General features: G+C 44.1%; 1 protein-coding gene across 1 annotated transcript in view; it reads right to left on the bottom strand.

Moving 5' to 3' along the window:
• PAPPA2 (pappalysin 2) overlaps nt 1-25,946 on the bottom strand; it is a 256,009-nt gene that overhangs the window by 117,347 nt on the left and 112,716 nt on the right. Inside the window, exons 4-11 of the mRNA XM_029933088.1 lie at nt 25,080-25,373; nt 22,916-23,108; nt 19,716-19,837; nt 16,204-16,693; nt 12,797-12,925; nt 9,521-9,612; nt 5,525-5,715; nt 3,461-3,607 (exon numbers count right to left, since the gene is read on the bottom strand). Coding sequence (XP_029788948.1) covers nt 3,461-3,607; nt 5,525-5,715; nt 9,521-9,612; nt 12,797-12,925; nt 16,204-16,693; nt 19,716-19,837; nt 22,916-23,108; nt 25,080-25,373 — 1,658 coding nt within the window. The remainder of the gene's footprint in view (nt 1-3,460; nt 3,608-5,524; nt 5,716-9,520; nt 9,613-12,796; nt 12,926-16,203; nt 16,694-19,715; nt 19,838-22,915; nt 23,109-25,079; nt 25,374-25,946) is intronic.

The following is a 25,946-nucleotide window of genomic DNA, read 5'->3' as shown; positions in this document are numbered from 1 at the left end:
AATATTTTTCAGTACAGTTGTTTCTCACTTGCGCAATAAGTTTGTCTCTGATCCACTAAATACAAATCGTACGTGTATATCAAATCAAGCTTAAAGTAAACTAAAAAAATAAAAAGAGTCAGAAATCCTATAGTCCTCAGAAAACTTGGGGAAAAAATGCCCAGTGAGCTTATTTTTAGCAATCACTTCCTAATTTATTTGGTATGATGTGGATTTGTAAAAACTAAATTTATTAATAGGTTTGATATATTAACTTCCAAATATATTCATGATTTTTTTCTTATATAAGGACTATTTCTCCTACATCACTTATAGTAAGAACAGGGTGCACACCTGAAATATAAAATCTATATGGCAGTTAACTGATATACATTAAAAGAATTCCAGTTGGAGACTTCTTCTTCCTGCTGTGAGGAAATAGCTTACAACAGAACAAACACTCCTGGTCAAGAATAATTATAAAATGTGAATAAAGTAAAAAAAAATTTATTTTTTTAATGTTTATTTATTTTTGAGAGAGAGAGAGAATGAGCAGGGGAGGGGCAGAGAGAGAGAGAAGCACAGAATCTGAAGCAGGCACCAGGCTCTGAGCTGTCAGCACACAGCCTGACATGGGGACTCGAACCCACAAACCATGAGATCATGACTTGTGCTGAAGTCAGATGCCCAACCGAGTCACCCAGGTGCCCCAAAAAGAAAAAAAGTTTGAAAACATGTGACAGCAACCACAGCAGTCAGGACTGAAGCAACTTGAAGAGCAAGAAACTGCACTGAAAGGAACCTCATATTCTGTGCCATTTTTGCCATTGAGGTATTTTTCAAACTCTAAGCTCGCAGAATACGAGGAAGAAACTAGGCAGGAATTTGTGGGTGAGAAGCCAAAAAGCTAAGCAGTTTTTAGCAGACACATACTGCTGAGGAGATAGAAATTGTACTTCAGAGACTACCAAGGTGGAGGGCTTAATCCAGGCTTTTACTTGAGACCCCTAAAAAGCTAGGCCTTAGGAAAAAGGGGGAAAAAGAAATATATCAGGGGTCACTAATACAAAAACTTGAGTCATTGTTTTTTTTAAAAATTTTTTAATGTTTATTTATTTTTGAGAGAGAGAGAGACAGAGTGCAAGCAGGAGAGAGGTAGAGAGAGGAGGAGACACAGAATCTGAAGCAGGCTCCAGACTCTGAGCTGTCAGCACAGAGCCAGATACGGGCTCGAACTCACAAACTGTGAGATCATGACCTGAGCTGAAGTCGAATGCTTAACCGATTGAGCCACCCAGGTGCTCCAGAAAGTTGAGTCATCTTAATTGATGATTAGATTAAAAGTTTTTTCCTAAATCTTATTACATATTAAAAAAAAAGTAAACAATCTTAAAAGGGAGATATCATTAGCCACAATCTCTATAATAATGTTTAGTTAAAACATTATTCAGTGTGAAAGGAGATGAGACTAATGAACGAAAATAAAGAGAAGAAACAGTCAACATAAACAGACCTCAGGTCACCAAGATATTTGTATTATCAGATGCAGACTTTACAATTATAGTGATTAATATATTTTTAAAATAAACTATAGGATAAAGAATTTCAAACAAAATGAGAATCTACAGAAAAAGTTAAATAGCAATTCTATAATTAAAAATACAATAACTGAAATTAATAATTTAATACAGTTTAATAGCCAATTATACAGAATAAAATTTGTGATTAGTAAAACAGAAGATATATCAGTATAAAATAACCAGACATTGGCATGAAGAAAAAGGGGGAATAAAAGTAAAAAAAAAAAAAAAAAGGAGAAAAGATACACAGGAAAAAAAAATCTAATGCATATATATCTTGTGTCCAAGAAAAAGAAGAAAGTGTACATGGGCAAGTTGAGGCATTAAGTCACAGATTCCAAAAGCTTGACAAACCCTTAGCCAGATATATACAAAGAAAAAATAGGCCTTGGAACATCATAGTAAAAGTACTGAAGACAAAACGCAAAGAAAGTATACTAAGAGCATCAGAGAATAAAAGACATTGCCTTCAAAATAGTATACATCAGGTAGACAGCTAACTCTCCAAAGAAAGTATGAAAGTGAAAAGACACTGGAATAACTTCTTTAGGCTGACAGTCAAAACCAGCTGACCCTTACAAAGATACCCTTTGAAAATAAATGTCAAAGAAAGATATTTTCAGCCACATGAAAACTAAAAGAATCCATTGCCAGCACACTCATAAAAAAGAAACATTTTTTTTTCAAGCTAAATAAAAATAAGGAAAGCATAGAAATATAGAAAGGCCTGAAGAGCACTGGACAGGATAAATACTTAGCTATTTTTTAATCAGAATTTTTAAAAGCCAGGACGCTCTTTAAATGGAGGTAGAGTATTCTCAGGGACTCGTTGCTTATTAAATTATGAGAGCTCTAATTCATAGCAGAAAACTGTAAAGAAATCACATAAATTAAGAAAACAATGACAGACAACCCAATACAAAACTGGGCAAAAGATCTGAATATGTCTTCCAGGAGTAAAAAGAAAAGAAAAGAAAAGTATATACAAATGGCCAATATATATTTAAAAGAAAACCTAACTCATTAGGCAACATGTAAATGCAAGTAACACAATGGAGGGGATACCACCATTATATTCCAAGCAAAATGGCTAAAATTAAGGCTTGAAATATCAAGTTCTGATGAAAATGTGAAGCATCTGGAATACTCAAAAGCCTCTGGTGGGAATATAAATTAGTACAACCACTATGGAATACTTTTTGGAATTATCTACTAAGGCTTGTCATCTGCCAATGATCTAGCAGTTCCAAATATACCCAACTGTTTATATACATTCCCCAAAAGAAATGTACAGAAACGTTTATAGCAGAGCTAAGTGTAACACCATAGAGAAAAACTGGAAATAACCTAAAGGTTCGTCAATATGGCCCCACGTGTTGTGGTGGACTCATACACCAGAACGCTGCACAGCAGTGAAAACGAACCCCACCGCTAAAGGCACCAGCAGTCTCACAAATGAAATGTTGAGTAAGAGCGAATGAGACACAAAGAGTACATGCGGTAAAGTTCTTCACAGAAAGTTCAAACACAGGTACAACTAATCTATGGTGATAGAATGAAAAGAAGTAGATACCTCTGTGGTAAAATCACAGAGAGGGGGGATTAGAGTGGTTTGTGGGGGGATGTCAGTGTTTTGTGTCTTGATCTGTGTGGCGGTGAGAGAGGATGTTCACTCTTTAAAAATGCAGTGACCTATGCATTTTTAATTTTTGCACTTTTCTGTGTGTTTGTTACACTTTGCTAAATGGACTGACTTACAAAGAAAGAAGCCCAAAATTCAAAAAGAGGTGAACAATAAACCCAAAAGATAAAAACTTTGAGAAAAACAAGAGGAAATTTCCTGACAAGTCAACCCAACATATCACTTTACACACACACACATACAAACTGGGGTCACTTACTTTGAGCCACACCTCCTCCTCTCTCCCCAGGCTACTTTCTGTCTGCTCGCTCCTTTTGTCCTGATGTCTGTTTCCACTGGTGCCACAGGGAAACCAGCCAGCAAGCGGACGGTGCTGTGGTAAATCTGGATCGTATGAGGTGCAAATCTGAAATGCAATTTGAACCAAAAATTAAATGTAGAAGCTGAGAGGTAAGTAAAGACAATGAAACTCTGTAGCTCAAAACCAAAGTTTTCCTCTCTTCCCGAGTGCTTAATGATCACACTCTCGGCAGAAACTTTTCTGTGTAGAAGAATGAGTCAATGCTCTCTGTTAACCTCAAGATATACTTTATCTGGGTAGAAAAACACATGATAACTCTTATCCCACTGTCAACCCAGATATCTTGCCCAAACAAAGAATATCCTGGAACATTTTAGGCAACTGCTCCTAGAATTAGCCATTGAAGTCTGCCCAGGATGATGGTTGTATCCTTACCAGGCAGGATCCACCAGCCCCAGGACTGAGGGTACTGAGTCAGAGAACCACTGAGCATTCAGCTGGGTAAAGGAGTCAGGGAACAGAAACACCAGGAAATTTCTCCCACTTTACATAAGGAAGACTGACAAGCTAGACTAAAACCCGCTTCAGAGAGCCGTTACTAAGAATCTCCCAATTTTCCTGGCTTCCTGTCACTGGACACCAAGAACTCTTGAGAAAGACGCCAGATTTCACTGAAGAAGTGTGGCAGACATGACTAGCTTCCTCCCATAACCATTTCCCCCTACTTTCTTATTAAGAAACTCTGATTTTGTTCAAGGTGGCAGTAAATCCAGTTACAAGTGCTCATCTCTTCAGAGACCTTTACAACAAAGGGTGATGAAATGACCTGGATGTGACCATTGAGATGTTCGTGGAAGTCTGTAGTGTTAAACTTCCAGAAAAGCTGCCATTACTTTTTCCCAATAAAAAGGGAAAAACTTGGTTAGCATATATCTACTTCCCTGTGAACTTCTCCCAACTTCCTGCCTAAAATGCTGACTTTATGAATGGTGGAGCCATCTTATGAATAGGAGGAAGAAACCTGCAAGCCAGGGATGGAAAGAGCTAGAATCTAGAAGATTCCTAGGTCCTTGAGGAGTTTCTCAAACCAGAGCACCAACCCCTGGCTGGTTCCTCAATTTCCTGGGGGTGTCTCCTGAAGAATAAAATGCAATGATTTCATCCTGGCCTAAAATACCTAGCGAGCTAAATCGCACTTCCGCTGACATGATGGTATTGCTTATTGTTATGATGAATGGAAGAGTTTTGTTGGCAATGAGTGCATCTGGAACAGTACCCAAAAGCCAAAGCCCTGAATCTTTTCAGTATTCAACTCTAATTCATAGAAGTCAGTCCTTGAAGTCCTTGGCGGATATCCTATTTATTTAGGTGGATAGTCATGGAAAATTCTATACGAAAGGATTTTTTAGGGCTAGCTCTAGAATTTCTTCAATAATAATTCTTTAAGTCAAGTTATACTTTGATCTTTAATATATTTCAAATTTTATTTGATCCTTGTAATAAGCCATTGAGTTAAATGCAAAAGTTATTACTACTACCCATTTTACATATCAGAAAATTGGGGCCCAGAGAGGTTAAGTGACCTGTCAAACCTCATTTAAGAATAATAGTAGTAATATTGGTGAAGTCAATATTGTAATCCAGGCATTCTAACTCTTTGCTACTTTTTCTTCTTGTAAAATAAATTCTCCCATATAGAAAGCCCAAGTGTAATTTCTCATATTTGTACATCTGAGGTTAATTTCGCAAAGCTTCTTGGAGTCAGTGATTGCAGGGCCAAAGGTTCCTAGATGAAAACTAGTGAGGGTAAGTGGGGCAGGGAGGTGTGGGGGCGGGGGGCGGGAGATGAGATTTAATTGCTAGTCTAGAAGTTTTTCATTTAACGTTACCTTATTCGGAGTTCAGTTGGGACTACATTTGATCTCAAAGACAGGAAAGAAATGTAAGCCCCCCTAAGCATCTGAGAGAGAGCCCCTTTACGACTCTGCTCAGTCTTCGCTCAATTCTTCGGGCTTGATTTACCATGGAATGAGGTTCTCCAGTTACCAATGAGGCAGGACACTTCTTGTCTTCGTGCGAGGAATACGCCTGGGTGGCCCACTGATCCAGGTATCCTTGGGGAGTGTAGAGGCCACAGTCTATGGTGCTGGTTTCCTTCTCAAAAGGTTCACATATCCCGTCTCCCTCATATATGTAACACAGGCTTGGCTCTCCTGCCAAGAAATATCATATAACATTTCAAAAAGTGTTGTGAGATATGTCATGAAAAAATCACTACATTTTTTCTCGAGCCCACAAAATAAAATCCTGTTGTTGCCAGCTAGTCTAACACCCATCCCAAACATATAGACAAAACGCACACACACACACACACACACACACACACACACACACACCTCCCTAAAGAAGGATTTTTTTCCGAAAAAGCATCCATCTCCATAATTAAAGGTATAGAAAGCAGTGGGATTTGTGAATAAAGACTAGGGAGAGAAAAGTAACTGTAAGCTGCGGTAGAAAGAAATTTTAAGGCATCTTACGCATGATCCTGAGGGAAGGAGGGGACATAAGAGCAGAACGCAAGAGAAGAAAGAGAAGTTAAAGAAATGGTATGATGTGCTATGTACCTGGATCCCCTTCAAGGTTTCTGAAATACCAAAGTATTTGAGGGATTTGTTTTCAATGACTCTTTGTGGCTGAATTGGGTTTCTTCAACTAACTGTGTCACTCTCTCAAACAGACAATGCACATGGGCACTGGGGTTTCAAGGTTTACATTCCTCTTCTTTCCTTTAGTCTGAGGACAACCATGTGAGGAGGGGTGTATTTTTTTGTTTGTGTCATAAACAGGAAACATTCTGCCACAGGTCCTTCGATACGTACGTAACAGCATGGATGGGAGCCAGGCTCACAGAAGGCGGGTGCAGGGGGCCTCTGTGAGGCTGAGGCAGAAGAACTGCCTTCAAGAGCAAACAAGTGAGGAGCGAAACTGTAAGAAAACCCATTGGGAGGGTTATGCAGTGAGCTGTATTCATTCCACACTTGCTGGTCGGATAACTCCTCCTAAGTGAATAGTACTAACTACAGATGTGCAAACTGGCTTTCTTCAAGTGTGGAAAGCCACTTACTGAGTTCTATTCCATTTTCTACCAAAATGCAGGACAATTAACATTAGTAGCATGATTCTAAACTCCTATTTCTACTTAAAATAGGGCAAGATGATAGGATCAAGATTTGGAAACATAGCACCATGTAGGTACACATCCAGTAACAGCAGTCCTAAAATTTAGTTATTGTACCATTCTTGTTATTTTTAAGTCTTCACAGCAATACCACAGGGATGTTGAAGTAATTTTTCAGTGAACCATCAACATGTAGCTACTAATTATTTCCTTTATAGTTTCTTCCAGTCTAAGAACCTTCTTTGGTAGATCTCTCTCTACTCGCCAAGAAGAAGCCAATGATCCTAGGATGTAGTTCTAAGCCTATCTGGGGTTTTGAACTCCTGCATTCCATCAAACCTATGTCTGTCCCAAATCATCCCCCAAACCCAAAGCCAATATATGTGCATTCAAAATGACTTTCCCATGATGATTTCTCTCTCTCTCTCTCTTTCTCTCATATATAGGCATATATATATGTGTTTATACATCATGTATTTATGTCTATAAATGTGTATTCAATATATATGTATTTATCTTTATGTATATATATTTTATAATATGGTTTATAACATGTATATAGACATGTCTTATTTCTCTATAACACAGTGAATATTTCTTAGTCCTTTTTTTTTTTTTTACCATGGGCTTAAAATTTTTGCCCATGGTAACAAATTTTGGTAATTTGTTTTTTTCAAGTCCATCTAAAAATCACAGCCCATTTTTAAAAAACTGTCCTTCACAATGGTCCCTTTAAACCTAATCTTCTGAGAAGTAACAGAATAGAACTCTGTGCTGAGCCATACTATGTGATACCATACGATGAAACAGAAGTCTAACTGTGGAAGAGATCATCTTAGCCTTACCTTGTAAACTTAAAATAATTTAGATATAGTCTTACTGGATTTGGAGGCTAAGGAAATAGGAGCCAAGTTTAGTGGAATCAAATGTGTTAGAAACAAAGCAAGGTGTACTGTTAAGTTAAAGGAGGCTTGAGGTATTCTAGAGGAGACACGGCATTAAGAGAATACATGTGTGTGTGAATGTATGTGTGTGCGTATTCAACGAGTCCATTATGTTACCCGCCCCACACACACACTGTGAACAGAGGTGGCATTAACAAATATTTGTGTACAGAAGAGAGGAGGTAATCGGTTTGGTGTATTTTGTACAGCCAGACCACATCTGGAGTATTGAGTTCCTTTCTGGGCACTGACCACATGAAACATGCCAGGTTAGGGTAAATAGGAAAGGGTCTGGAAACCTAATCACATGAGGGGATGTTTGGATTGGAAAGGAGAATAATGGAGAGGCATTTCAAATATCTGAATGGTAGTCAAATAAAACAGGGAAAAAATTATCCTCTGTAGTTTCATAGCAAGGAAAAAGCACTTGATGAAGCATTAGCAGAGCTGGGCTCCAGCGTCGGCTCTTCTGAGCCTCACAGGATGCCTGCAGATTAGTCACTACCATGCTCTGAGCCTCAGTTTCCAAACCGGAAAGGCAGAGAAGAATTTCACAACAGATATAGCCATTCTTAAGTAGAATGGTGCATTTCAAGATGTGTCCTTCACTGTGAAAGGTATATAAGCAGAAGCTGGTGGTCTCTCAAGAACTGGCCGAAGAGATTTCTACGCGGGAAGGAAGCTGGACTCCAAATCATGGTTAGACTGTGCATGCGAAGGGAACAGGGTCTCTATCAGACTCGTGGTACATGGCAGGCACTGCCTATGTTTTGTTAGATGGACGGATGGATAGAAAACTCCTAAGAGCCTATAATTTTATGCGTCTACTCTAGATAGTGGGGGCATTTGTGTGTCCTGTGCAGTATTTAACACCTTAATTATACATTATTATAATCATACCCTACTTTACCTTGAGATTTAGAGGCATTGAAATATTTTTCAAAGCTCTGCTCTTTAAAATTATTTTGGTAAACGGTTACGTTCCACAGAAACACTACAATGTATACAGGTGTGAATAAAAAAAGAATAATCTACATGTAAGAAGCCCACTGATGATGTCTTTAACCAGAATTGGGAGTTTTCTGGATGGTCTTCCTGCATGGCAAGAATCTAGAGTCAAAGCCACCTACTGATAACTTATTACTAGTGATTTGCCAGGATTAAGCAGGGTTAGGACCTCCAGTCATCAGTCATTATCTTGCCTATTAAACACAGCCACCAAGAGATATTTTGCACTCCCTTTGGCTTAGACTGTTTCCTACACTGATTTTTATGTAAAACCTCTGTGGTTGTGCTGCTTGGCTGATGGTTTGATGGTAGACATGAGGACCCAAGAGCAATCCCTGATAACATTAATCAAGGAGGCAGTGTACCCAGTGGTTTATATTTAGATTCTAGAGCCTCATTCCCTTGGTTCGAATCCTGTATAAGAGAAAGCAAGTTATTTAAGCTCGATATGCCTCAGATCAGTCTCCTCATAGTTTTGTAGGGATTAAACGAGATACTATATGTAGGGCGCCTGGGTGGCTCAGTTGGTTAAGCATCCGACTTCAGCTCAGGTCCTGATCTCATCGTTTACGGGTTTGAGCCCTGCGGAAGGCTCTGTGCTGACATCTGGGAGCCTGGACCCTGCTCTGGATTTTGTGTTTCCTCCTCTCTCTGCCCCTCCCCTGCTCATGCTCATGCTCTCTCCAAAATAAAATAAACATTGAAAAAAAATTTTAATGAGATACTATAGGTGAAAGTTAGTGCCTGCCTGGCACACAACAGACACATCAAATGTCATTGTTGTTATCATTCATCTGTATGTTATAGGATATCAAAAGCTCCTGGAAGTAAGACACTGAGACGCCTGCAGAGACACGACATGAGCCTAGGTGGCGCTGCTCCACGCACCTGCGCAGTGGAAGCCTTCCTCCAGCTGGCACGCCCCTGAGCAGCCATCTCCACTCAGAAGGTCCCCATCATCACATTCTTCTCCCAGGCTCCTGGAAGGTCGAAACATACATTCTTATATCCACGCAGGCCTAAAGTCATTTTCTTGTTTATTACTCTAATTTTAAATTATTAAAATCCCTCATTACACATTAAAAAGTGAAAGCTGGAAAAAAGCAGGAGCTAAGAAATGCTCTTACAGAAAAAAGTAGCTCATGGCTCAGAAACATCTAGGAGATCCACGAGGGTCCTTCCAGGGTTTCGGGTAGATGGCGTTAAGCTAGACAAGGCCTGTCAGCCCTATGATGAGCGAAATCTTAAAAACAGCTGGTTTGGTGAGGAGGAAACCTGCCCGTCTATTTGTGGTTCTGTTTTTTATTCTTTTTTACCTGATACTTCTTTATATTTTCGTTGTTTTATTCTATCTAGATGCAGTTTCTGTTAAAGTTAGGATTTTGTAACTTTGAAGTCTCCTGTTTTATACACCAAGAGACTCAGGAGCCTGATTGCTGCCTGGTCTCCTTCCAAGGCAAAGCCAAGGCTCAGGCAGGTCCTTACTCCCTACTACCACCTGGTGGCAGTCATCATGTATTGCAGGGGAGAAATAAATATTGGGAGGAAAAAAATGGCATTGTTTTGCTTTGACCCTGAAAAGCTAACACAGCTGGTGACTAATTTGGATTGGGGTGGAAGAGTTAGTTTAGACTGAGGGCTACAGGCAGCATGTTATGGGAAGAAAACAGACAATACAGATGTGGCCACTGTAAAATGGATGGAGGGTTACCATTTTTTTTTCTTCTTGACTTTGCACCATGTCCAAAACAGACACATATTTTAACTCAAGGAGACAAAGGGTTTGGGCATGCTAACGTGTTTTCAGATGAGAACATAACAAATAGCTCTAACTATTGTTAAAGTGTACTTCTCCTCACAGGGATGGAATAAAGACTCAGTACTTACATATGAGAATACCTTAATATGAATTAAAAGCATGCTATGAATGCAATCATATAATAATATGTTAAGCGGTAGGATGTCAATGGAGAAAGGAAAAAAGATATGCAAAACAACGTAATTGGAGAAATTAAGGAAACTTCAAATTCCTTCTTATTTGGAAGATAAGCATGTTGTGTATCATCTCATGCACTGCTGCTCAATAGATATAAGAGCTCTGTATAACATCTTTCATCTTCTTGTAGTCACATTAAAAAAAGGAAGCAGGCAAAATTAGTTTTAATACTACACTTCATCAAACTTGATATATCCAAAATATTGTCATTTCAGTATGTAATCGGTATAAAAATTAATAAAGCACGTTACATTTTTTATGCATCCTACACCTTTGAAATCTGATGTGTATTTTTCACTTACAACACATCTGAGTCCAAATACTTGATGTGTATTTAGATTTTATAAACTCTATCGTTGGAGAGGTAGATTCACCTGCCTAAGTTGTTCCAAATATATTTAAAGGTTTTCTGAGAACTGAACCAACTTTTTAAATTAGATTTAAACTACTTAAAATTTTTAAAAAATCCATGTCTTGGCTGCACTTGCCACATTTCAAAGCCTCCATGGCACATGTGGCACAGACGTCCCACATTGGACAGAGACGATCACTTTAAATGAATGTGGCTCACAATTCAGTGTCCCCACACTATTTTCTATGGTGATCTTACTGTGGTGTTATCCAGTGTGACAAATATATATTATAACTAGAGTGTCTAGATGACTTCTTGGGAATCTGTGATCCCCTTAGATTGAATCTACACATTTCTTAAGTTTTAAACGGTGGGTCAAACAATATGCATGGCTCCTTCTTGCTGGGCATGGGGTGGCGACCCTGCCTCCGGCTGAGACAAAGCTGTAATTCACAAATATCTCCCACTGGACGGCGGAACTACTTGTGACTCTTTACAGACAGGGAACAGAGGCAGAGGGTAAAGGGATGTTTGGATGAGGAAACTTGTGAGTCCCAGGAGCCACGCAGATGTTGCTTCAGGTGAAGCTGTTTCAACGCCCAGGAGAGAATGTGCAAGAGCAAGTTGGAAAGATGGCTCTTCAGCCCTTCCTGTCACCACACCCGCAGGCAGATGTGGCATCCTGGGGCCTCACGGTGGCCACCATCAGAGAAGCGTGCAGGGAGACACAGAGGACAGAGTGTTTTGCTCAAGGAGGGCTCTGCCGGGGTAGTGATGCTAACCGAGCCCCCCAAACACCTTAACTGGTGGGTGGCAGACTTTGAAAGGGGCAGCCGGAGGCAGGGAGGTGCAACGCTGAGGCTGCGTTAGGCAGAGGTAGCGGCCAACTAGCAAGGTTTGGGTGTCGGCAAAGTGCGCCTTATGCCAAAGGTTAGAGATCTTAGCAGATGGAGAAAATAAGCAGTGTTCAGTGATTGCTAACCAATGCGATGGAGTCCCAAGGAAGGCTACAGAACTACTAGGCTTCAGGATACTCTGTATTTTCACTCAGTCTGGGAAATTCAAAATAGGCCATCTTATTGGCAGGCAGAACCTAAGACACATCACAGTGCCTGGCCATTGGCCTCCTACTGCCACAGTTCCATATAACGAACATATTAGGTGAGACATGCATTCAGGACAGGTTAATACAGGGCGACCTGGGAACATGGGAGTTTTCAGTGCTAGGTTTGGGGAAAGTCCTAGACAAACCAGCCTGAATTAGTCCCCTAGGCTGATATCACAAAAGGGAAACAGGAAAGGACCACGGTGTGTTAAGAAGGCAAAGTGGCTGTAAATTACACCACAGTCAGGTATTCCAGGGGTCAAATGAGCGAATGAAGCTCAGAACACAATACGGACTTCTTCCGGGTCACAACAGCTTGTCAGAAGTACAGGGCAGGACACTGATTCGAAAGATACCCTCACATTGTCTTTTAGCATCATCTGACATGTAACCTTCTCCCCTATAAATTCCTTCCCTCCATCACCACCCAGCACTTGTCCTTTGAAACCTTAAAAGCTGCCTCCCACCCCCTGAATCAGCCCCAGTATCTCAGCACACTGCTGTGAGATCTAAATAAAAGTGAACCTCTCCTCAACTAAGATGCAGGTGATCTCTCAAGATCACTACCAGGCCCTAGATTTTGTCTGAGCCTAGAATCACACAGTGCCTGCAATTTCCAGAACAAGGCAAACTGAAACTCAAGATTAACCCTCCTGTTCAGGGCAGGGCAGGACGTCCTTGCTCACACATTCCCACCCACCGTCTACTCACCCCGCCACCTTCCCGTCCCCACAGTAAGGATCTCCATGGATGTGGCTCAGAGGAGGTGAGGCTTCTCCTAGTTCTGTTCCAGCTCCAGCTTGAACTTGGTACCGATACAGCTGCCCAGGTGTGACCTCCCTGTGGAAACCAATGAGCTGTGACCACCACGTGCAGAAAGTGAGACGCTGCCCCAGGTCCGATGCAGATGGCTTGCAGGGGTTTAAAAGAAATATTACAGGGAACATAAACGTGAAACATATGAGACGCTACGTGAAGCAGAAATCGGGGCACACGGTCTGACACGGCAACAGAAGGTTTGGTGAGATATTGGTGTCTGTATTCCCAGTACGTCACATAGCATACGTGCAATAAACGGTTGCTGGAGAGAGCCGCTGAGTTAACCAACAGTCCGGTACGATCCGGGAGGGTGGCATTTCCGGTGTACCTTTATTGTGCTTAAAAAAAAAAAACAAACCAACCACAAGCGAAAATCAGCCATCTGTATCCTCAAAGTAATCAAAGAAACTGAGGAGGAAAGCTTTAGGGTGTGGACTCAGCAGGGTCCTTCCTGGGTCTGTGAGCACAGTTTTCTTGTGTTTCGAGAAAATTCTTGTCTTAAAGAGACTGTGTCTGCAGAGGGAAGGACATACTCTTTCCCAGAAGGAGGTGACAACACCTTCGCCCGTCATTCCGGGGATGCCAGAAATCCCACAGCTAGGAGTATGTTAAATCACTCCCCACCTCTAGACCTGCCCAAATTTATATACACCAGAAATGTAATGGAAGGACTTTGTCAGACTCTCTCTAGAACCTGAGTGCACTGATCAGATAGAGGCATGAGAGATTCAGCGTTTAAGTGGGGGGAAGCGACTCAAGAGAGGGCTGCTGTTTCCAAAAACAAAGTCTGCCCTTCTCTTCACTGTGTTCAGTGCCTGCCCGAACTGGAAACCTCCCACCGAAGTCAGGCCAAAATGGAGTAACTTAGGAGGACAAGACCGCAGGGGGTTCTGGGGAGGGCCACGAATGGCCACCACAAATCTCTTACCAACAGCCTCTCTTCTCTAACAGATTCTTCAGCTCGGCCACTCTCTCACTTGATGCTGTGACCAGCCAACGGGAAATACTGCGGGGTCTCAAAAACAGCTTTAAAAACTTCCCTAGTGGCTTTTAATTATTTTAATGGGAAAGACTCCTAAAATTACAGACTTCCCAATCTCCCCACCAGCTTTCTTTTAGGGAAACAATTTTCTCACGAGAGTGCCAGATATTTCCAAAGCAAAAGCAATTTCTTATTCTAATCAATTCTGATGGCTTCCCTCTTCAGGGTGGATTCTGTCAGTCTTCTCATCCAGCCACGCATAAAAGCTTCACGCTGCCCTGCAGCTGGGAAAGGCTCAGAAGGCAATCTCAAAATGTGTTTACGCTTCTTGGGGAGAAACCCAGCAGCAGGTAGCCCGAACCCTGCATGACCTGAGTTTATAAAAGGCAGTGTGTCACCAAGGAAAGGAAACCAAAACAAGACTCGGTCATAAAACTAGTTTTTAATCCTGAGTCTGCCACAGCTGGGTCCATTCAACCAGATTAAAGTGAAGACTTAGTTTTCGCGTCCATAGAATGGGATACAACGGACTTTAAATGTGTGTGTGTATACATGTGTATCTGTGTGTATGCGTGAGCACATGTGTGGATACCGTGCTAGGTGCCAAAGGTCATTTTAACTGCCTTATTAGAGAAGCTTAAAAACGGATTTTTCCTTTTAAATCAGTCCCATGAGCTCCACTCTCGTTTTCATGAGCGTTGTGCCTGTTTCATTGTCCTCCAGGTCTAATTCAGGGAGCAAGTAGGAGAAGAAAACTGGAGTAAAGTGCAAGGTGAACGTCCTCCTCTACTTCCGTGTAGCTGTGGCGGACTGCAGAATGGCCTCGGCTCTTTCCGTCCTACGCTCACACCCCTCTGCAACAGGACATTGCTATTCCTCCCACCGAGAGAGAGGAATCTGGCATTGGCCGTGTGACTCGCTGTGGCTACTGGAACGTTGGCACAAGTACCGTTTGAGCCTGGGCGTGCTGCCTCCCCCCCACCCCCCACCCCCGCTGCTGGTGCCCACCCTCCCACCGTGAGAACAAGCCCACCAGGGAACAAGCCCGCCAGGGAACGGCTGGTCCTGTGCAAAGGGGACTTCATCCTCCCTGACATGCCAGCTGTCTCCGCGAAGCCAGCAGGTACAGGAGCTCACCCTGGACTGTCCCCGCTGGCCAGGCCAGGTGACAGCCCCCAGCCAACCCGAAGAATCATGACAAATAGTGTTTGTGGGGCACCTGGGTGGCTCAGTCGGTTAAGCATCTGACTCTTAATTTCAGCTCGGGTCATGATCTCATGGTTCGTGGGATCCAGCCCCGCATCGGGCTCTGCACAAACAGTGTGGAGCCTGCTTAGGATTCCCTCTCCTGATCTCTCTCTCTCTTCCCCTCCCCAACTTGTGCTCTCCTCTCCAGCTATCTCTATCAATCAATCAAAATAAATAAATAAAACTTAAAAAAAGAAAAAGAAAAATAGTGCTTGTTGGTCTAGCCCACTTCATTCTGCGGTGATTTCCAATGCAGCAAACACGAACTCATCCAGCACCTCTGACACTACTTTCTTTTTACCCCAAGTTTGGTCCTCAGAGCAGTCTCTGAGAAAACGTATGAGGTGGGGATAAATTGCCTTTGGAGATACCACCTTAGAGGTTCTACCACCTTAGACCTTGAACTCTGTTGTGCCAATGACCTTGCCTTACTGAGTCTGTGCTTCCTGCACTGAGCACACAGTGCCAGGAACACAGCAGAGCTCGCTAAGCATAGAAGGAACTGAAGAAAGAGAAAGGGGAGTTGGAAAAGAAAGAGAGGGAAAGAGGGAGGAGAAAAAGAGGGAAGCATGAAACACACATTAGGAATGGGTCTTGAAATGAAGGAGCGTCTGCAGGACCCTTGGCTTCCTGGCTGAGCTACAGAAGAGTTAACTACAATCTTCACATGTTAGAGGACATGTGGCAGATTGTCCAAAAGTTACAGCAAGGAATCAGAAATTAAATTGAATCACTAGACAGAAGTCAACTCGATCAACTTATTTGTGGCAAATACTTGCAGTCCAGCAGAAGCACCTTGGAGAAGAAGCACCTCGGAGAAGAACCTCTTTTTTCCCCCCATAATCCTAATGATGGCAACATTAGTCAGAATATGTGCTTGCCCCTTTTTGGGAAATACTTTCTTTCACCTCAGATATGCCACTTTAGGACAAAATCCCCTCTGAGATTCTGAACACTTCTCCAGCTACGGGCATGTTGGAATGGCAAAAAGTGGGAAAGGGGGAAGCGAGACCCACTCCCAAAGCCCCAGGAAGCCCCACGGTTTAGAAAGCCCTACTGCCCAACTCACACGTCCGTGAACTTCCTGTGAGGATTTGTCACCACCATGGGCAAGCCATTGGCAAATGGGGGCTCACGAAGAACCTGGTACCTCACGGGCCTGCAGCCAGAGCACAGGGGACTATGGGGCTGGGAGGTTAGCAGAGCCGCGTCAATCTCCATCCGCTCATCAAAGGTGTAGACCTTCACCCCCGAGACCTTCCCATCCACATGCAGTTTGATAGTGAGTGGAGTGTCACAGAAAGCGTCTAACGGGCCCAGGTGCACAGACTCTTGGTGTTCCAGCAAGATCTCCGTGTCAAAGAGTGCCTGGGAAGAGTCCATGGAGAGGTAGGTGACCCACAGGGTCAGAGTGTCAGCTTGGACCGGGTGCTGGAAGAGCAGCTCCAGGCTACAGCCTTCTGAAGGGCAGGGGACCGTCATGTTCATATGGTACAGGTGGAGCTCGGGACTCCATGCCTGCAAGCTCGGCTCACAGGGCTGGTCCACGTCTGGAGGCCCTGAGGGAGGTGAACAGAAAGACAAATGCATCAGGAAGTGCCATGAAGTCTAAAGATGAGTGGCTCATATGAGCAATCAGAAAGAAGAGAGAAGCGTTGGGCCAATCCCTACAGAAATTGGTCAACTTAAGGAGTTAGATCTTAAGTCCTACTGAGGACAAACGTGTAACAGTTTAAAAGTACCGTGTCTTGCTCCACATCCCCTCTCCATGGGGCCTCTAACAAGAGTAGCCCAGCAAGGCATCCAGAACAGAGCGGCCCAGATCCTAGGTGGAAACATGAAGCTAATGCCAAGAAGGTAAGTCATGTCCTTAAAGAGTCTTGATCAAAAGAGAATTATTTGTACTTAGTTTATTAATAATTTTTGATAAATCAATGTTTCTGAAACACTGTTTTATTTGTTAATAAGGCCAATGTTCGTTTCAGTCTGTCACTACGTTTTGTTTAATGAGGACCTCCGCAAAACTTCTTTCATTCCCTAAGATCATGCCTTCGCAGTCCCTCCAGAAGACTGTTAGCCAAATTTTAAAACCATATGTTGAGATTTCCTTTTTAGTTCAGGTATGAGCAGTTAGGTCACTGCATGGAGGAAACTGCAGGCAGGAAAGGGAAACATGGATTCTCGAGTGGGGAGAAAAAAATAGAGATTCAGTAGCTAAGCAAAAAAAAAGATGGTAAAAAATCAAAGCCTGCAAATATATTAAGGTCAGTTCTGTGAGAATTATACAAATGGTTTTTGTTCATATCACATAAGGAGAAATTAAGAAAAAAAGTGCTAAATTAGAATCAGCAGAGTCATAATCTAATTGGTGCTGTGCCATAAGCTGTGTGACCATGGTAAGTCTTTATAATCCTCAATTTCCTCACTGATAAAATAAGTGCTATTTAACCCCTGGCTTACTACTTGCATGTGAAAGATCTACACAGGGTTCCATAAAAAAACTTGCAAACACAGAATTATTTAGCCCTTCAGAATTTGGAAAATAAATAATGCTCCAAAACTCAGAGGAAACAAGTTCAAGTGTGTGTGTGTGTGTGTGTGTGTGTGTGTGTGTGTGTGTATTACATCTCACCATCCTTGTTATCTTTGGCCTGTACTGTAAGTCCATTCATTCATTTACTCACTCATTCAATGAAAATTGACTGTGTACCTCCTTCACACCTAGCACTGATCTGGGCATCGAAGAGAGAATAAGCAATAAAGATAAATGTCATAATTCTTACAACACGGTGATAGGCACAATACTAACTAGACAAAGTGGTAATGGCATCTTTGAGGAAAAATGAAGAAGGATAAAAGGCTAGACAGTGATGGAGTGGGGGTGGGGTCTAATTTAGATTATAGAGCCAGGAGTTATTTCCAGAAAGATGATATGTAAGCAGGGAATGTGGTTCCATTTTTCTTCCTCGTTGCATTTTAGAAGGTAGTTGGCAGTCAATGAGTATTCATTAAGTATCATTAAGGGTATTGGGATCATGTCTGTAAATATACGTATTTGTGCACAGTCTGCTTGAGAGTCAATCACTTTCATTGTGTATATTTTAAGGATGCCTTGGTTCTCCATTTTTTCCAAAGCAAAAGAAGACTAGTAATTCTTAGCAGTATATTCCGATAGCCATCCCCAAAATATTAGCTGAGGAAAACCCCTTGGAAGCCCACCCAACAGCACCACTGCCTCAGAAAATTTTTATCATGACCTCATGTTAAACCATGAAGTGGAGGTCTTGAAAGTTGACTTGATTTGCCTGAGACATAATACAAGAATTAGAACCCAGACCTTCTAATTCCTTTCACCTCTATCACATAACTTCAAATCTTGCCAAGAATTAAAAGTGGAGAGAAATTCAGGGCCAGGGAGTTGAATGGACATTAAAACACTAGTACAGGACAATCTGTTTGCCACAGAAAAGGCCTTTTATGAAATGCCAATCTCCACAGGAGTCCAACACAGTGCCAATGCGAATTTCATTGTCCCTTTCCATTCTTCCTTGAAAACTCGCATCTGACAAAAGTTCTATACGTCCAATCAAAATCAAGTGCATTGTATCCCTCCCAATTTCTCCTTGAGGCTCCTGTCATTCGAGTAGCTTGGAGTTCAAAGGGACATTTTACAGACACTCTGGACTCTAAAACCACTTTTTTTGGGGGGGACAATCAAGACTGCCAACTAACTCAAACAGAACTGTGTCCAATTCTAACAATTACTAAGTAGTTTTTAGGATCTTAATACATACAAGAAAAAGAAAAAGAAGTAACTAGGTAAACCCTGAAGATGATGGAGAGGGAGGAAATCAAGCCATTCAACAGAAGGTGCTACCCTGTCAGTAGCATTTTCTGGACTTGAACTAGGATAAATTCATGCTTGCATTTGTCCTAGAGGAGAGGTCTTGCTATACGTATGTGAGTGAGTGTTAACTGAGAAGTATGGTGAGGAACAGGAAGAAGGACAGCTAGAAACATTTTCCCCCTCCCAGAGCTTAACTTAGATCACATCCAAAGCACAACCAGTACTCAGTGATTAATAGACTCATAAAATAGCACAGATGAGAACCATCAGTTTGGAACACCTAGTCCACCCCACCCCCACCCCCACCCAGACTGGCTTGGGCCGAACATTGGTGTTTCCTGCACTGTGTTCTCTATCACTCTCCTGATAGAGATCAGCTTACACTGGTATGTGGTATGTGGAGGCAGCTGGTAGGTGTGTGCAACACTGAATGCCTGAGCTTTCATCCTGAAGTCACCCCCTAAGCCAAGCCATCTTCTCCATCCCTCTGTCTTCTATGCTGACCTCACAGCCATTGGGCCTCCACACTAAGCACACATGGGACACACAAAGGTACGAGACAGTCTTTCCCAGGCCCCTGGAGATATCCAGCAAACCACACACACACACACACACACACACACACACACACACACACACACCCTCTTCTTCCCACCATCCCACTGCTCCACCCTCTCTCCCCACCCCCATTCTCAGCAGCCACCAAGTAGAAACAAAAAAGCTATGTCCTTTACCCACAGCCTCCTCTGGAGTCCAGTAACCTGAGGAGTCACACACACGCCTCGAGGAAGCTGTGTGCACGTACTGACGGAACGTCCCATCTTCAGTGCAGGCACCACACACGCTGCCTGGGACCCTGGCAAGATGAAGGGGGACGGGGGACAAGGAGAAGTGATCAGGCGAGCTGGGATCACAAAATCCGAAATTTGGAAGGCCTCTGGGGTGGGGGATGGGGTGAGGGGCACGTGGCTATGGGTACTGAGGCCCCAGGGGGTAACCGGGAACACAACTATTTCTCAACTCATTTCCTTCTGGGGTAGACCTCATTTTTAAAAAATTCATAGTGACATGAAATTCTCAAGGTTATGAAGCAGAAGAATTTAACTAAGTCATAAAGGAGGCCTGTGGAGATAAAAGTGGACAGCTTCTATCCTAGGAACATTCAGCCCCAAATAATTATGATCGGAATCTTTCAGCATACACCTCCTAACTAGGCTGTCTTTCAGGAAGTCATCCCAAGAACCCTTGCCTTCCCCCCAACCAAAACAGAGAACAATTTTCACAGTGAACTCATTAACTATGTACGGCCTTATGTCTTAAACTCCCTACTTTATATATAAAAGTCACATGAAATGTGATGCCCCTTGGCTCTCCTCCGTGAATATCTCCAAATTTCTTTCTGTGATCCAACACTCTTCGCAAGCTGACTCCAGCCTTTCTTACTTTTGTTCCTTTGTGAACTTATGTTCCCAGCACTATGAACTATGCACCCACTGCAACTTCTGGCTCCTGTCTTAGGACAGGACGTTCCCATTCTCTCCTTCGCCTATGAGCAGGCCTAGACCAAGCGCCATTTTTCCTATGCCCAGCACTTAGCATAGGGCCTGGCCTCAGCAGTCCGTCTGTAAGAGCCTGTTTTATGAGCATCCCTGAGGCTATTAGTCCACTTTACGAGGAGCTCTTCAATAGTCAAATGACAAGGGAAGGGCACTGGACGAAGCCCATCTCTGACACTTAGAACCTTTTAAGAAGCCCAACTGTTCATCTGAAAATGGATGCATTAAATCAAGGTCTCTCCCAGGTAGAGAGAGAGAGAACAAATATCATGTAATATCCTGGAAAAATAGTATAATAGTTAAATAGAGGTAATAGTTATATGATTGGCTCCCGTTTTTCCCCCAGCTCCCATTTTTAAGCACCTGATATGCCTGGCTTTGTGCCACCAGGCGCTTTTCATAAATCATTTCTAATCCCTACAAGAACTCTGTGTTTACAAACGAAGACAGTCAGGCTCAGAGAGATTAAGTCGACTGCCTAAGGTCACAGCGAGTTCCTTAATTCCTTTCAGCAAGTTCCCCTAAACCATCAAATGTCCAGGACTCTGGCAATGAAAAGGTGCAGTTAACTCCAACCTCTGACTCCGGTCGCACCCACTTCTAGTGTGGACACAACTCCAAACCACATTTCCCTGATGTACTTGGCCCCCCCCAGGGCCACTGCTGAGTGCGTGGTTGGGCTCCTCTCTGACATAAGAATTCCAAATACCTACTGGGGAGGAGTAAACACAACTCGGAGCATGACACAAATTGCCGGGTGTGTGACGCGAGTCTCCCGACATGCGTGTTGGGAGGCCTCCACGCAGTGGCCCACCTAGCTGAGAAAAGGAAGCAAATTACAGCCTTTTCTGCCAACAGACTCGCAGCGTGCCAGTACTGATGTCTGCTCTATCGTAACGTTTGTACCAGAGGGAGAATGGGGAGCTTAAATTGTTTACATGTGTTCCATAAACTGATAGAAGACTCCAGTCTGCACATGCCCACAGAGGACTTATGGCTCAGCCAGTCTGACCGAAGCTGCCCAGGTCACGCTTGCAGGAAGAGGGTTCTTAAACACATCACATTTGTTGCCTCATAGACGGAGCCCATGAAAGCCTGGGTGCTGATGGCCGTCAGAACTGCCTCGAGGGATCTTAAGTGTTTTGTGACACCACGCACTGAGTGTGCATCATGGTATTAAGGACAGGTCCCAAGATCCAGGAGGCTGGGAACGTCCCTGTGAAAACTGATTCCCCTGCTTCCTCTCATTCCTGTCTCTCCCTGCCTTTTCTCCTAGGCTTTCAGCAAGGATGGAGCGCATGGAAACACGCTCCTGGGACGTTGAGCTCCGTAGCTGGGGCCAGACGCCCCGTGGGGAAGCTCTCGATTCATAGAAACCATCTCTTCCAGGTTTCCCATTTCTGGAGTTCAAACAGAGCTGCACTGGGCTGTGGGGTCTGGGACAAGCCACCATGTGCTTCTCTGGGCCTTGGGTTTCCCATTTGCATGGCCGGAGTCGTGCTCGCTGCAAGGACTGAGGGAGACTGTAGGTAACGCTTCACACAAAGACGGACGGCAGAGACCAGAGCCACTGCAGGTATTTAAAAGACGGTGGCAGGGCTTGAAAGGGGAGAGCCCGCGTGGGCCAACGGTTGAGTTCCGGCCCTTTCCAGAGAAACCACATTCCCCCAGCCTCCTGCCATCTGTCCCTGGTGATCCTTTTCCTACCCTCTCTCCTTTTTTACACCTTCCCCAGTATTCACTTAGACCAGTGTACAGAGGTAAATAAGTAACTAATTTTAGATAGAAATGATTCTCTTCAAAAACCATGTATCAGGTGTCTGTTGTACAGGCCAAGGGACAAAGATGCAAAAAACAGTCCTGCCGCCAGGGAGTGGTGGTGAAATGGGGCAAACGGAAGAACACACAGATAAGACAACTCTGTAAGACGGGAGCCGTCAGCGGGGTGGGCCCCAGGTACGCCAGGAAGCAGAGGAGGCATCAGAAACACCACAGAGGCTGGTGAAGCCCCGCACACAGGTGGCTGTGGATAACCTGCCCCCCGCCCAGGGCTGCCTGGAAACCCCACATTTCCTTCCCCCCAACACCACTGCGCAGGCAGCACATCTCAGCTCCTCCCTCTCACCAGGGAGGAATGGCTGACCAGGACAGATGGCAAACGCCACCTCAGCTCTGGCAGCTCATCTTTACCCAATTTGTCAACCCCTTCGCAGCTCTGGAAGCCTGTCAGGTGTGACGTCCTGAAGGGGACACCTGACAGGCCGGGTGGTTTACAGATCCACGCCAGGGGCTCCCCTCACTTCACATCCTTCCCCCTGCGCATAAGAAATGTCACAGAGACCCCGGAGCAGCTTGCCCGAGGTAAGCACCCCCCTCACCTGTCGTGCACAACCCCACTAATGGGAGGAAGCCAGTAGATGGTGAGGGACGTGTGGGTCTGCCCGATGACCATGGGTGGGATGGGAATGGGGGTGGGCTTCTGGCTGTGACTCCACTGCTGATACACAAGGTCCAAATAGCAATGCATCCGGGCCACCTGGTTAGGGGTGAAGCTGTCGGTGCAGTCATCATCTGTGGAGACAAAAAGTAAAAAAAAGGGGGAAAGAGGAGAGTGAAAATGTTTTAACCTCCAAAGACCACCAAGGCAAGGGTGAATTCTGCCTTGTTTACACCGAGTCACTTAACACGAAGCCTTACACTTAACGGGTTCCAGAGAGACTTGTCAGATGAACAAATGTACGCTGTTCCAGAGACTATGTAAGCCACAGTGGGAAGGAGAAGGCAGAGAAGAGCCCTGCTTACCCCTCAAGCAGGGCCTGCTCCTTGCTATTAGGCTGAGCCAGGGTGAGACTCACAGCCTGGGCTACAAGGTTGCTCCGAGCGGACGGACGGTCACGTATTCAGGAAACCACAAGATGGCAGTGTTTCAGCATGTGGCCTTTTTATTCATGAACCTCTGGAGCTGCAGACACCTGCTTTATGCCCAGTGACTTTGCCAAGGTTAGGGAGGATTCGGTGGAGATGCTCAAGGAAAGAGAGAGCCAAAATGCCAAGGACTCCGCAGGACTGAGGACGGTGGTCCCTACCTTCTTTTTGGAGCCTGCGACATCTCCCTGTTAACATGGTTTTCATAGGGCTGGAAAAGGAGTTATTTTAGTTTCAGAGCTTTTTTTTTAAATACTTACTTAATTTTGGGGAGAGAGCAAGCAGGGGAGAGGCAGAGAGAAGGCTACAGAGGTTCTGAAGCGGGCTCTGCGCTGATAGCCTGATAGCTGAGCCTGATGTGGGGCTTGAACTCATGAACCACAAGATTATAACCTAAGCCAAAGTTGATCACTCAGTTGACAGAGCCACCCAGGTGCCCCTCAGAGCTTTTTTTAATGAAAGCACACCAGTCAAACACTGCACCCTCCCCCCACTTCTTAGATGTTTTCTCAGCCCACTTCAAAGGGGGTGCTAAACAGCTCTGCTCTCTGCACCCCACCATCTGGTTTCCCATGGCAAGGGCCACAGTGTCCTCATTGGCGGAGGCAGGGCTATGGCCGTTACACACTCAGTGCACCTGAACTACATACAAAATAAGACTTGGATGGAAATATAAGGTGACCAGGTCACTACTTGTTTCTTCCCTCCTTCCCTTCAAAGGCATGACCAAGGCCTGTGGTCTATCTTTTTTGGAGGGATAGAAGGGGGCAGATAGTCCTAGAATTTATTACCAAACAAGCCCCTTCACCTTACAGAAAAGTCATCCCTTTCCTTCTCCCTAGAATAGGTCATCAAATCAAATCAGTCCTTACTTTTAGGGATAAATTTGAGTCCGTCATCAAGAGATTATGATAATATCATACTACTTTTTGCCAGAAATGAAAAAGATGAAACAGGACAAGGAAGAGACATAATCCAGGATAACAAGACCAGATAACAGGGTTGTTCCCAGGGACAGGTAACTAACACCATTGTATAATGAGACAGCATCTTTTTTTTCTTTGGTAGGCAAGGTAAGCATCAACCCTTGGCTCCTGCTGGAAGAAGCAAACCTGATACCTTGCAAAAGAACAAAATAAAAAGGAATCCTGAGCTTGAGCTTAAAATTAAGCAAGTCTAACTTCTTGACTAACTTCAAAAAGAGCACAGAGCCCCCTTGACCCGGAAACCTCTCTCCCCATCGCAGTTGGAGTCTCCTTCAGAGTGCATGCCACGAACGTGGGCAAGAACAACCACGTTCTAGAGGTCAAAGGAATCTCAAGACAGCTTTGGGTTTGGTTTCCTTTTTAAACTCCCCATGATAAAGGTGTGTTTTTCTTTTGACCTCGAGCGGAGGAGAATCCAGCCCATTAGACCCCGTCGTCTTGTCTCCAGATTTAAGTTCTTCCAAGACACACATGGAAAAGAATATGCCAAGATAAATACACTTCAGCACTCTGGCATGAGTGACTGCCTCCTAGGCCTCTCCACCTCCCACACCTCCATACCCCACCCCAGCCACAAAAGGCCCCCATGTCATCTAAACAACAAAAACACACATTGAGACTGTCATGATACCTGTATAGCTCATGTAGTTGCTGAATGGAGCCCCGGGGAAATGGGTGAAGCCACAGGTGTCATTGGCGGGCTCTGGGTCCTGGCACAGCTTACTCTTGGGAGTTGGGGCAGTGTCGGCACAGAGGTCTCCCGTATCCATGGATGGCACTGTCTCCCTGCAGGGGTCATCACAGGACTCCCTCTCGCTGACCCCTTTGAAGACATGGTATAGTCCCAGGACGTGCCCCACCTCGTGGACCATAATGTTGGTATGGCCGGGCATGCCGTAATAGGCAGGGTTCAGGACGACACCACCTGCAACGGAAGATTGGGAAAGCACCTCTAAGCAAACACGGAATAGCAGCCCTCTGATCCTTCACGACGTCTGCCAGCAAACTCCAGGGTTCAATTTCAGCCTCTAAGGGAATACTTCATAACTTTTAGCAGCATTCAGTTACCTGTTCTTCCCTTTGGTCACAAACACCACCTGAACTAATCAATAAAGGCATCTTTAACCCCCCAGCATAGATGAGTGCTGTACTGGAAGCCAGGGATAGCCTATGATCCAGGATTCGCACTACTGCGTATTTATCCCCGAAATACAAAACAAAGGCGTCCAAATGCTAGCCCAGATGAAATGAATCCGAATACTTGGGGATGGGGATTTATGTCTCAGTATTGTTTGAAACTTCTCAGATTGAGAGCATGGGGATTGGGGTCAGAGAATTCTGGGTGTGAATCCTGGCCCTCCCCACACCAGCTCTGAGGACTTGCACAGCTATCTGAGCCTCTAGGACCTCAGCCGTGTTGTCTGTAACGTGGAGACAATGACACCTACTTCCTGGTTTCTGCAGGTTTGGGTCTTCTAAAGTGTTTGGCATGCCCGAA

Source organism: Suricata suricatta, chromosome 3, assembly GCF_006229205.1.
Source record: "Suricata suricatta isolate VVHF042 chromosome 3, meerkat_22Aug2017_6uvM2_HiC, whole genome shotgun sequence".
NCBI classification, from domain to species: domain Eukaryota; kingdom Metazoa; phylum Chordata; class Mammalia; order Carnivora; family Herpestidae; genus Suricata; species Suricata suricatta.
The sequence above is the reverse complement of the archived record's forward strand: the minus strand, read 5'-3'. Positions and strand labels throughout refer to the sequence as shown.